The 12,472-nt window shown below is 44.4% G+C and overlaps 1 protein-coding gene across 1 annotated transcript in view; it reads right to left on the reverse strand.

The window, feature by feature from the left end:
* Positions 1-11,622, reverse strand: part of SLC28A3 (solute carrier family 28 member 3) — a 57,568-nt gene extending 45,946 nt beyond the window's left edge. Inside the window, exon 1 of the mRNA XM_060014963.1 lies at positions 11,545-11,622. Within this exon, the coding sequence (XP_059870946.1) occupies positions 11,545-11,622 (78 nt within the window). The remainder of the gene's footprint in view (positions 1-11,544) is intronic.
* Between the last annotated feature and the right edge of the window lie 850 nt (positions 11,623-12,472).

Here is a 12,472-nt window from a genome sequence, read left to right on the forward strand (position 1 = left end):
TTTCACCATAGGCCACAAGGCTGGTGGTGGTCTTCTTTCTGTAGGCCTCCTGTCAGCCAAAGATCAAAAGATTAAGAAATTTACGCTGTCTAATATTTATAATATACAAAAGCTATGAAGGATGTAATAACACTTGTCTGTGAAGCAATTTAGTCAGATGAGTCACTGAAAGACTTATTTCTAATATTTAAATTTATTTCTTAATTTTATTTCTAAAATTAAGAGCAGAAAACATGGCTTCAGCTTTTATTAAAGTCTATTATTGGAGTACTACAGAATAAGAAGGAAGAAAAGGGAAATAGGGAAGGAGAGATACAGGTGGTGTCAAGAGACATCAGATATCATTAATGACACCTTCATCTTGTAACTTCATCTTGTATTATCTTGAATAGCCCCTAAGCTATTCAAAATCCTGCTTTGCGTTTGCAACCATTGGTTTTTTTTTTTTTTTTTTTTTTTTTGCTGTACGTGGGCCTCTCACTGTTGTGGCCTCTGCTGTTGCAGAGCAACAGGCTCCGGACGCGCAGGCTCAGCGGCCATGGCTCACGGGCACAGCCGCTCCGCGGCATGTGGGATCATTCCCGGACTGGGGCACGAACTCGTGTCCCCTGCATCGGCAGGTGGACTCTCAACCACTGCACCACCAGGGAAGCCCTCAACCATTGGTTTATACAGTGGGTATTACAACTTGGGACCTTCCAGCAAGTTCAGTGAAATCGACTCCAAGTCTACTTTTGGTTCCTGCTTCAGCCACTCTCCAGCCCTTTTTATGTAAAGGAGTGTTTTAGGGGATCCCCTGGTGGTCCAGGACTCTGAGCTTCCACTACAGGGGGCCCAGGTTCGATCCCTGGTCCGGGAACTAAGATCCCTCAAGCCACGAGGTGCGCGAGTGGGGAAGAAAGGTGTGTTTTATGCCAAAGCCTGAATCACCTGCAGGATAAAGCCTGAGTCAGTAGTGCCTACCTGATTCTTATGTTATTGTGGGGCGTTACGGTCATTTATTGCTAAGTATTATCCTTACTTAGAAGTGGAGTATTTTATACCAGTCAGCTGCACATTGTTATGTCATAGGCATTTGAATTTGCTCACAGTTGGAAAAAATTTGCTTTTTGGTGATTTCTAAAGTCACCTTGGCCATCAAGCACTTCTTTCCAGGGAGTACTAATTAAGTGCTAGAAACACATCAAATAAACTTAACAGTGTATAAAAACTTTAAAAGAAATTCACTTGATTAAATAGAACATGAATCAAAATGAACCAGAATATCTGTAAATAACTTTCTACAGTGCTTTGAAGAGAGACAGATGTTGAGGGCCGAGCTCTCCAGTGTGCTGGAGACCTCAGGGACATGAGGTTTTACGTTCAGTTGACATGGTAACAATTCAGATCTGCATGTTGGCATCTCTCACAGTTTTTCTATCAGTGGATTCCAGTATTTGCTATGAGAAGAGACAGACTTCACACCTGGAGTTGAAAATTTGGTTTGGCCTGCACCAAAACAGCCTCCCCACGTAAATGGTTTAAATAATAGTTGCTGATACTTGAGCACTTGCTAGGTACTAGTGCTTTACATTAATCTCCCAAAAGTCTTATGATGCAGGGTATTAGTACCTATTTTGGGATGAAGAAATAGGCATAGAAGTTAGGTCACTTGCCTAAATGGCGGACCTGGCAGCCTGGCTCTGAAGCCTCAACCCAAGGGGTTTTTTGCCCTCCTCGTACTGACTTAGTATGTAGCTTTCAGTCTCAGTGTCTGTGTCCTGCTGTCACCCTCACTTTCCCACCCACCCACCAACTGTCTGGCTTTTTTCAGGAGCTCACCCCTTTCCTCCCTCTCCCACTCCCTCCTTAACAAGAGGCCCCTTGCCATCTGCAGCCAAGGTCAGAACCACATACGCTATGGTCAGTACTTGGAGCACAGCAGACTACTTCTTACTCCCACGTGTGCTTTTCTAAATTCTTCCTTTCCCACTTCTTTCTTCCCTCTTCCCTGACCTCAAGACCTCATGCTCTGCAGGGGAACAAGGAAGCGGCTGTGTGGGTAAACAGAAAGCCTCACATTTGCTGGCTCCTAGAAATATCTTCTCTTGACTTTATGCCCTGCCTTGCTGACTCCAACATAACCTGTGTCTAAACCTTTGCTCCCCAGGTGCTTCATCTGCCTGGGTCTGACCAGTCCTCAATTAAGCAATTAAGTAATTAAGCAATTACTTTGTTTCAAACCTCCCTGGCTGCGCAAGTCAGACCAGTGCTCTCTAACCAACTTCCTCCTTGTAAGTGTTCCCGAACCGAAGGACTTGAGTGGATGAGAAACTCAGAATGCAGTAATGAGAATTAGAAAAATAAACATTCTTGGGGCTTCCCTGGTGGTGCAGTGGTTAAGACTCTGCGCTCCCAGTGCAGGGGGCCCGGGTTTGATCCCTGGTCCGGGAATTAGATCCTGCATGCATGCCGCAACTAAGATTTCGCATGCCACTACTAAGGAGCTTGCGAGCAGCAACTAAGGAGCTGGTGCGCTGCAACTAAGGAGCCCTTGAGCCGCAAGTAAGGAGCCCGCCTGCCACAACTAAGACCTGATGCAACCAAATAAATAAATACTTTAAAAAAATTATTTAAAAGCTAGCAAACTTATAAAGTGATGTGACTGACAGGGTAAAATGATTGGTACATTTCCAAAGCGGAGCAGGTCAGCAAAATAAGGCAACTGGGTGGTCCAGAAGGGGAGCTGTTATGCCTCTCTTGGCCCCTTTTGGACTGTGACACTTTTTCATGGTGCAGAGAGCCTTATCGCATATTAATGGGTAAATAATGAGGCAAAATGGGGTTGTCACTCTCCCAAAGTCCAATTCCAAGGTAACTGCCATTATTTGACCTGTCTTGCAGTTCCTCAGAAAATCCCACTCACAAGGCATGTCTTTATTTAATCTGAGTTAGAGTTCACCCGGTGCTATTTTCCTGGGGGCAATGGTTTAAGGTAGGCGGCTGCCTGAGGTGGTGATAACAGTTGGAGAAAACAAGATAAACAAAAATTTAAAGGAAAGGCTGGGGAATGAGATATCCATAAGGGACTTTGAAACGCTCTGATATTCCTGGGAAATTAGAAGCCCAGGGACATGCCCGGAGTCATGTTCATGCTTGAGAAAGACCTGAGAAAAATCAAAGTTCTCATCTCTGGCTGATGTTGAAACTCCACAGAAGCAGGGAGTAAAGTAAACATAGAACTGTAGCCAGCTTGCCTGAGCACTGAAGGCAATCTCCCCAGCAGGCACACAGAGCCCTCAGCAAAGCCTGGGAGATTTATTGGTTCCAGCCACTTGGGAATTTATATCAGATCCTTAAACTAACTGAGCAGAGACTTTAGTGGCCACACATGACAATAAATGCAGACTACATAAAATTATTTCTGTTAATTCACTAAAGAAACAAATAGTAACAATAATGACAACAGCAACAAACAGCAACAACAATAAAGCCTGGAGAAACGGGGATGTATCTGTTTTCCAGAATTGCCACATTATTTTTTGTTTTTTTATTAAAGTATAGTTGATTTACAATGTTTTGTTAGTTTCAGGTGTACAGCAAGGTGATTCAGTTCTATACATATATTCTTTTTCAGATTATTTTGTTATACGTAATTAAAATATATTGAATATAATTCCCCATGCTATACAGTAGGTCCTTATCGTTTATCTATTTTATATATAGTAGTCTGTATCTGTTAATCCCAAACTCCTAATTTATCCCTCCCTCCCCGCCCTTTTCCCCTTTGGTAACCATAAGTTTCTTTTTTTTTTAACATCTTTATTGGCGTATAATTGCTTTACAATGGTGTGTTTGTTAGTTTCTGCTTTATAACAAAGTGAATCAGCTGTACATATACATATGTTCCCTATCACTTTCTTCTTGCATCTCCCTCCCTCCCACCCTCCCTATCCCACCCCTCTAGGTGGATACAAATCACCAAGCTGATCTTCCTGTGCTATGCGGCTGCTTCCCACTAGCTATCCATCTATTTTTTTTTTTTTTAGCTATCTATTTTACATTTGGTCGTGTATATATGTCCATGCCACTCTCTCACTTTGTCCCAGCTTACCCTTCCTCCTCCCCGTGTCCTCAAGTCCATTCTCTATGTCTGCCTTTTTATTCCTGTCCTCCCCCTAGGTTCTTCATAATCTTTTTTTTTTTTTTTGGATTCCATATATATGTGTTAGCATACGGTATTTGTTTTTCTCTTTCTGACTTACTTCACTCTGTATGACAGACTCTAGGTCCATCCACCTCACTACAAATAACTCAATTTCATTTCTTCATTAGTTTGTATTTTACGTCTGAGTCTATTTCTGTTTTGTAAATAAGTTCATTTGTATCGTTTGTTTTAGATTCCACATATAAGTGATATCATATATTTGTCTTTCTCTGTCTGATTTACTTCACTTAGGATGATAATCTCTAGGTCCATCTATGTTGCTACAAATGGCATTATTTCCTTCTTTTTTTATGGCTGAGTAATATTCCATTGTATATATGTACCACATCATTTTTTACCATTCATCTGTTGATGGACATTTAGACTGCTTCCCTGTCTTGCTATTGTAAATAGTGCTGCTATGAACATAGAGGTACATGTATCTTTTTGAATTATACTTATGTCCAGATATACGCCTAGGAGTGGGATTGCAGGGTCATATGGCAACCCTATTATCATGTATTTTCTGTGTCTTAATTTACTTGTGGGGAAAAAAAAGCATCTAGATAGCTCTAGCCAAGCTTGTCCTGAGCTACGTGAAAACATACTCAGTTATCTGAGTGTGATTCATGCTGATCTCCCTGATCAATCTGTTGAAGAAATAGCACTCTTCCAACCTCAGAACTTATATATTCAAAGAATCTGAGTTCAAAGTCTATGCCAACATTCCAGCACTTATATGACCTCCCAAATTTTGAGCTCCATTTAACAATCTCTCCAAACCTGACTGGCTCACCAGGTGAATCATGGAGTGAGCTGGCCTTCCTCCATGTTTGTGTAGAGTAGAGGCACAATTCCAGTCTAGGGCTGTCTCAGGACATTCATAAGTGGGTCCTACCCAACCGATGTCAGAGCTAGGATGGGCCCTGTGCCTCTAACGGCCACTCATGGCAAGATCAATGTTTACTCATGGGCAGGAGAACACTTGTGCTGGGATTCTAAAGGACATGCTTTAGGAAAGAGGTTCGTTCAAAAACTTGCCTGGGGGCTTCCCTGGTGGCGCAGTGGTTGAGAGTCCGCCTGCCGATGCAGGGGACACGGGTTCGTGCCCCGGTCCGGGAAGATCCCACATGCCGCGCAGCGGCTGGGCCCGTGAGCCATGGCCGCTGAGCCTGCGCGTCCGGAGCCTGTGCTCCGCAACAGGAGAGGCCACAACAGAGAGAGGCCCGTGTACCGCAAAAAAAAAAAAAAAAAAACTTGCCTGGATTTTCACCGTTAGAAGTTCTGAGTTTTATCCCACCTCTCCTGCTGTCAATTTCATCTCTTCCTTTTCTCTGGATCCTTTCCCCTTCTTTGAGTTTGAAAAAAATCTTTCAGTTGCCCTATTCTAAAAAAACTTACCCCAAAGATAGACTCTTGGAATTTGTGGTATTTGTCAAGTGAAGAAAAGATTTTTCTTTTTAAAGTGATGGTGAAATAATTGAATGTCCATGTAGAAACACAGAAAACTTGACTCTCATCTTACACTATACATAAAAATCTGTTTCAGAGGGACTAGAGGCCTCAATGTGGAAAGCAAGAACAAATTTATAGAAAATGTGAGAGGGTATCTTCATGATCTTACAGGATAGAAAGTGATTTCTTAAACAGGATATATAAAACAAACACCTGATAAATGGGGCCGCAATATAATTAACTTTTGTTTATCAAAATGTTAAAGAGCGAAAGACAGCTTCAGAGTGATAGAAGACTTTCATTTTGAAAGAGAACTCTTTCGAATCAATAGGGAAAAGACAAAATCCAGTAGAGAAAATAGACAAGAGACTTGAGCAAGTATTTCATAAAGTAGGAATCTAATGGCCAATAACACAGGAAAATTAAAATCAAACCTCCCTAATATATGACTATACACCTACCAGAATCACTGAAATTAACAAACCTGATAAATGTTGTTGAGGCTATGAAGTAATAGGAACTCACACTCTGTGGGTGGGAGTATAAACTGGTAAAACCACTTAGGAAACCAGTCTGGAATTATTATCAAAGTTGAAAGTGTGTATGTATTCCCAATGACCTAGTAATTCCACTCCTACGTATAACCCCAAAATACAAGTGTTATTCACCATGAGACATGTACAAGAATATTCATAGCTGCCTTTGTTATTTTGAAGTTCCCCAAAGCTCCAAACTTAATGAGGCAAAGTCCACTGACAGTAAAATAGATAAATTGTGTAGCATTGACAGAGAATACTGTGTATCAAGGAAATTGGATGAACTCTGGTTACACACAGTACTATGGCTGAATCTTAGAAATATAAAACTGAGCAAAAGAAGCCAGATACAAAATGATTCATCTTCCCTAATTCCATATAAATGTTCTAAAAGAAGCAAATAATTTTTCTTGAGGTTTTCTACTTATACAAAGTTCAAAAACAGGTAAAGGCAGTGTTTAAGGATTCATAATTAGAAGTTAAGGCATAAGGCAAAACGGTGAAGTAGTTACCACAAAGTTGGGAACCTCGTTATGCCTGAGGGAGGGGGGCAGTTGAACAGAATGTGCAGGGCAGGGGTGTCCGAGCTGAGGGATGGCAATGTCCTATTTCTTGACCTGGGTCGCACTTTATAATATGTTGTCTATTTGGTTTTATGTGTTTTTCTGCATGTCATAATTTACAATGAGAAGAAAAACACTGCCTACAATTTCCATCTTGCCTCTCCCGAGCCTGTCCCTCTTCTCTCCTCTCCTCTCTGCCAGGGGAATGTCCTTTCTGTCCTCGTTTTCTCCAGTCTCTTAACTCCCAATTATAACACAGACTGTCCTGGCCCTCAGCCCCGGTCACCAGTAATATCCTAATTAGCAAATCAGATGAACGTGTCTCTTCCATACCGTGGAGGGGTCTTTGCTGTTCACCTTGTGGTTCTCTTTCCCCTCTGCTTCCCCAGACCTTCCCTCCTCTGGTTCTGTCCTCTCTCTCCCTCTGGCTTCTCTGTTTCATCCTCTGACTTCTCTGACTTTGCTGCTCCTGAAACACTGGCACTTCCCAGGTTTCCCTCCCAGTGGTCTCGTCCACACCCTGGCCACCTCTGTGCTAACAGCCCCCAAACGTACAATGTCCCGTTCCAGGCTCCAGGTGCAGGTGTGCCTAGAGCTTCCTGCTCCATTTATATCTGTATCTGGATGTTCAGCGTCATAATTTCAACCAGCAGCCTCAAAATGAAGTCATTCTTTTCCTTGCTCCAACCCGATTCCTAGATTTCCTATCTACGTAAAGGGAATCGCTTCCAAGTGGATATCTCAAGCTAGAAATGTGGACTTTAACCTGTCCTGGCACCAAGAGCTACTGTTACTATGTTCACACTGTGCTAGGCACTTGCTACGGTCTGAACGTTTGTGTCCACACACCATGCCCCCCGCCAAATTCCTGTTTTGAAAATGTCATGCCCCGCATGGTGTATTAGGAGGTGGGGCCTTTGGGAGGTGATTAGGTCATGAGGGAAGGGCCTTCATGAATGGGTTTAGTGCCTTTATATAAAAGACCCCAGAGGACCTCCCTGGTGGTCCCAGGGAAGTGGTTAGGACTCCGTGGTTAGTCCCAGTGGTTAGGACTCCATGCTTTCACTGCTGAGGGCACGGGTTTAATTCCTGGTCGGGGAACTAAGATCCAAAGCTGTGCAGTGCGGCCAAACAAACAGACAAAAGCCCAGAGAGCTCCCTTGCATTTTTGGCCATGTGAGGACGGGGCCCTCACCGGACATAGAATTTGCTGATGCCATGATCTTGGACCTCCCAGCCTCCAGAACTGTGAAAAATATGTTTCTGTCTATAAGCCACCCAGTCCGAGATATTTTGTTACAGCAGCCTGAGTGAACTAAGACAGCATTTTTAAAAACATATATTACATGTATTTTTTGCATATATTACAGAGGAGGACGTGGAAATATTCGCAGGCAGAGCAGCTCTGACTCCTCACCCTGACTTCTGCCCAATTCCACGCAGTGGCCTCTTAGGAGCACAAGTACTTTCCCCCTGCGTCAGTTTCCACCGCCTCTAACCTACTTCTGATCATCACACTAACCTCCTAACTGGTGTCCCAACCACACACAAATCTCTTTCCATTTTTTGTCCATCTTTAACAGGGCTAGTAGAGTCCTTTAATGATTTGATAGTGTAGATTTTTTTTTTTGGCTGCTCTGCGTGGCTTGCAGGATCTTAGTTCCCCCACCAGGGATTGAACTTGGGCCCTCAGCAGTGAAAGTGTGGAGTCCTAACCACTGGACCTCCAGGGAATTTCCGAGAGTGTAGATGTTGATTGATTTCTTCTCAAATGCCTAGGCCACGTGATCTGACGCCAGCCTGCCCCCTTTCCCTACTCCCCAGCCCCAACCGCATCTTCTCTACCCCAAGCACACAGGCTGTTTCAGGCCCCTAGGCCTGGGTACAGACAGTTCTCTTTATTTGTGATGCTCTGCTGACGCCCCTCCCTGTTCAACTGGGAAATCCCTGCCCACCCTTAAGCTCTAACTGATGTTCTCCGAACATCTGTGATGCAAGATTAGCATATTATTCCTTCTTGAACTCGTCTCCCTCTCTAGCAGGGGCCACATCCAGGGGGCAGTTAACAATCTTGCTGAGTAAATACGTGTCTCTGGAAATTCTCGTTGAAGGAGAAGCACTGGACGAATAACCTGGTCAGCGCTTGTTGGTGCTGGTGTGTGGTACTCTGCGGGGTTTGAGAGGCACTGCTCTGCACCCTGAGGCCTGGAGATGCTCTGCTGCGGGAGAAGAGTGTGAGGGATAGAAAACAGGGCGGCTTTCAGGGGCTCTGCGTCTTGCTCACTGAGCATGGGCAGCCAGCTGCTGGCAACAGCCACCCTTCTCCACTGCAGATGCCTTTCTCTTGCTGCCATATTCACTTTGACCCTTTATCCCACTCCAACCCTTCCATTCTTTTGAATCAGAAAAGGCTCCCTGCTTTATGCTTTTTTCTCACTTATGATGGCGGTCAGGATATGCCACTCCAAATATGCCACTTTGGCTTAAATATGCCATATTTAAGCAGATAGAGGAAGAGCCGAGAGCTCGTTCTGTGTCTGCCTTTTCTCATTTGCCTTCAGTTCAAAATAATTCTTAGAAGATATCTCTTCTCTTCCTCTATCTACTTAAAAACAGGGCATAATTTTCCCTCGTGCGAGTGTTGCCCTCTCCCATAACAGACAAAGAACAACCATAGTCACTGGAGACAGAGATGGCGAGGAGATACCTCATGGTCAAACCTTATCTTCCAGTAGTTACCTCCATATATTTCCTCATCACTTTCCCACAATTTATTTGCCCTAAGAGCCCAACCACTCTTTCCTTTGTCTAGTCACTTCTCCACAATTTAACTCCTTTTTTTTTTTTTTTTTTTTTTTGCGGTACACGGGCCTCTCACTGTTGTGGCCTCTCCCATTGTGGAGCACAGGCTCCGGATGCACAGGCTCAGCAGCCATGGGCTCACGGGCCCAGCCGCTCCGCAGCATGTGGGATCTCCCCAGACCGGGGCACGAACCTGTGTCCCCTGTATCGGCAGGCGGACTCTCAACCACTGCGCCACCAGGGAAGCCCTTATCTCCTTTTTAAAATAGTATATAAGCCTCTGAGTCTTACTGCTTCTTTGAGATGTTCCCTTCTTTCCTGTGAAGCCTTCTTTTCTGTCACTTTTATGTGTACAAAAAATTAAAAATATTAATAAATATTTTTATTAATATGCCTTTGCTCCTGTTTATCTGCCATTTGTCAGTTTAATTCACAGACCTCAGGAACTGAACATTAGAGAGGGTAGAGGGTAAGATCTTTCATCCCCTACACTTATAATCGATGAGATAAGCATGACTGTGACACATGCACAGATAACTAAACCGAAGATCAAGGAAGTTACAATAACTTGTGAGTAGAAGACTCAGGACTTGAGTCAACTTGAGTCAAAGCCCTTTTACCTTCCTTGTTCCTTTCTTTGTTAGTGCCTAAACATTTGTTTTGCCTGTTTATTGAAGCTGAAGCCCAAGGGATTGCTGACACCTGCTCATGTGAGCTTCCCATGTTGAGTGTCAGGTTAGGAAAAGAAGTATACTTGGGGGCTTCCCGGGGGCTTCCCGGGGGCTTCCCTGGTGGCGCAGTGGTTGAGAGTCTGCCTACCAATGCAGGGGACACGGGTTCGAGCCCTGGTCTGGGAAGATCCCACATGCCGCGGAGCAACTAGGCCCGTGAGCCACAATTACTGAGCCTGCGCGTCTGGAGCCTGTGCTCTGCAGCAAGAGAGGCCGCGATAGTGAGAGGCCCGTGCACCACGATGAAGAGTGGCCCCCGCTTGCCACAGCTGGAGAAAGCCCTCGCACAGAAACGAAGACCCAACACAGCAAAAATAGATAAATAAATAAATTTTTTAAAATATGTATTTCATTCTAATTCGAGGCAGGGAAGTAAGCTACTTCAGTGCTTTAAAAAAAAAAAAAAAAAAAGAAGTATACTTGGGTACAGCCCTGAAAAATCCCCATTCCAGACCCAGTCAGATAAAAGCCTGGTGATTTATGGTGACAGGACTTCTGTGGTACCTAGCCCTGGGCCAAGCAGTGTTAACCACTCAGTGAGTTTTGGATGATGACATGAGATGATTTGGGTACCTGCCCCCTGCAGCAGGGCAGGTACCCAGGCCACCATCTGACAGGGGCTCTGAGACCTGGTTTAAGAGAAAGGGACCCTGAGGTGCTAACTACATCCAGGATCTGGATTCTTCCCCATTCTTCCCCTCTCACCAGTTCTTTGGGAAAATGTCTGTAGGTAAATACTATATCTGTGGACTTCCCTGGTGGCGCAGTGGTTAAGAATCCGCCTGCCAATGCAGGGGACACGGGTTCGAGCCCTGGTCCGGGAAGATCCCACACGCCGCGGAGCAACTAAGCCCGTGCGCCACAACTACCGAGCCTGCGCTCTAGAGCCCGTGCCCTGCAACAAGAGAAGCCAACGTAAGGAGAAGCCCATGCACCTCAATGAAGACCCAACACAGCCAAAAATAAATAAATAAATACATAAAAAAACAAAACAAAACTATATCTGTGCCATATGAGCCCTAAACACAAGTAGGAGAGGACAATCTTGTCTTGAAGTGGCAGGGACCAAAACAGTTTCGGTTAAGAGATTTTCAGGTTTGTCAACCTGAGAAGAACCCAAGAAGGAAGAATAATAGGCTTAAAGAGTGCCACTAAAAATCTTATTTCGTTCCAAGAAGCCCTCTGCTGTAGTTAAGAAACTTGCCAGAAAGGCAAGGAAAGAGCATTACTTCCATTTCCTTGGTCTGAAACAAGAGGAAAGGTCTGCTCACCTGAAAGCCAGTGTTGCTGCAGCCCTCGGCTGTGAGTGCTGCCGTCCTCTGCAGCTCCAAAGAGTTTTTGCTGCTCATGGATTTGGCTGGGCTCCGAATTCTTTTCAGATGTTTGGGCTGGAGATCCCCGGTACCTGTGAAATAGAACACTGCCTCTGCTTAGGTCAGGATGCCACCTGCTATTGTAGGAACCTGGACACTGCTTCAGTTTGGAAACTTCGACCAAAGTCTCCTGGTTGGGTTGAGGCAGGAGTGGCAAGGGGCGGGGTGGGCACTTCCAGATCAGGTCCACCCACCTCATTAATCCTTCCTCTTATCCTCATTCCCGCGGGCCCATTTACGCTCCAGGAAGAAGACTCCTGTGCTGCTCAAAACAGAAAAGGACATTTTCTCTACAGTGTTGAGGGAAGGAATCTATTTCCTGTGCTGGTGCTGGGCACTGGGAGTGGTTGGTGGCAGGGAACATAAGTACTGGCTGCTACCAAGTGAGCAGAATTCTGTGCTCGGTCCCTGCTTGGGACATTATATATAGTGGTCTTGGTTTCTCTTCGGAACAAGGGAAAACTGAGGTGTCCCTGAACATCATCTCAGTTAACACCTCAGATTAACAAAAACTGACGGTTTGCCCAGGGCCATTTGGCCAATAAAGGGTCAGTGAGAAGTCAAATTCAGGTCTGGTGGATTCCAAAGCCTTTTTACTGCTGTCTGCAATCAAGGTTGCTTTTAAAAAATCCAACTCCTAGAAATGCAAAGATGTGGCAGGTAAATGAAAAGTGACCAACTTAATCAAAAGATTCTTTGCTTTATGAAATTATTAGCTGTAGGATTTTTTTCAAAATAGCAATTTCCCCTAGTACATTTAAAATGAACTCTCACGTATCCATTAATTATTATAATTGTGTGGCCTGTGTGGAAATGTGAAAAATGT

Source organism: Delphinus delphis, chromosome 6 (assembly GCF_949987515.2).
Source record: "Delphinus delphis chromosome 6, mDelDel1.2, whole genome shotgun sequence".
Classification (NCBI taxonomy): domain Eukaryota; kingdom Metazoa; phylum Chordata; class Mammalia; order Artiodactyla; family Delphinidae; genus Delphinus; species Delphinus delphis.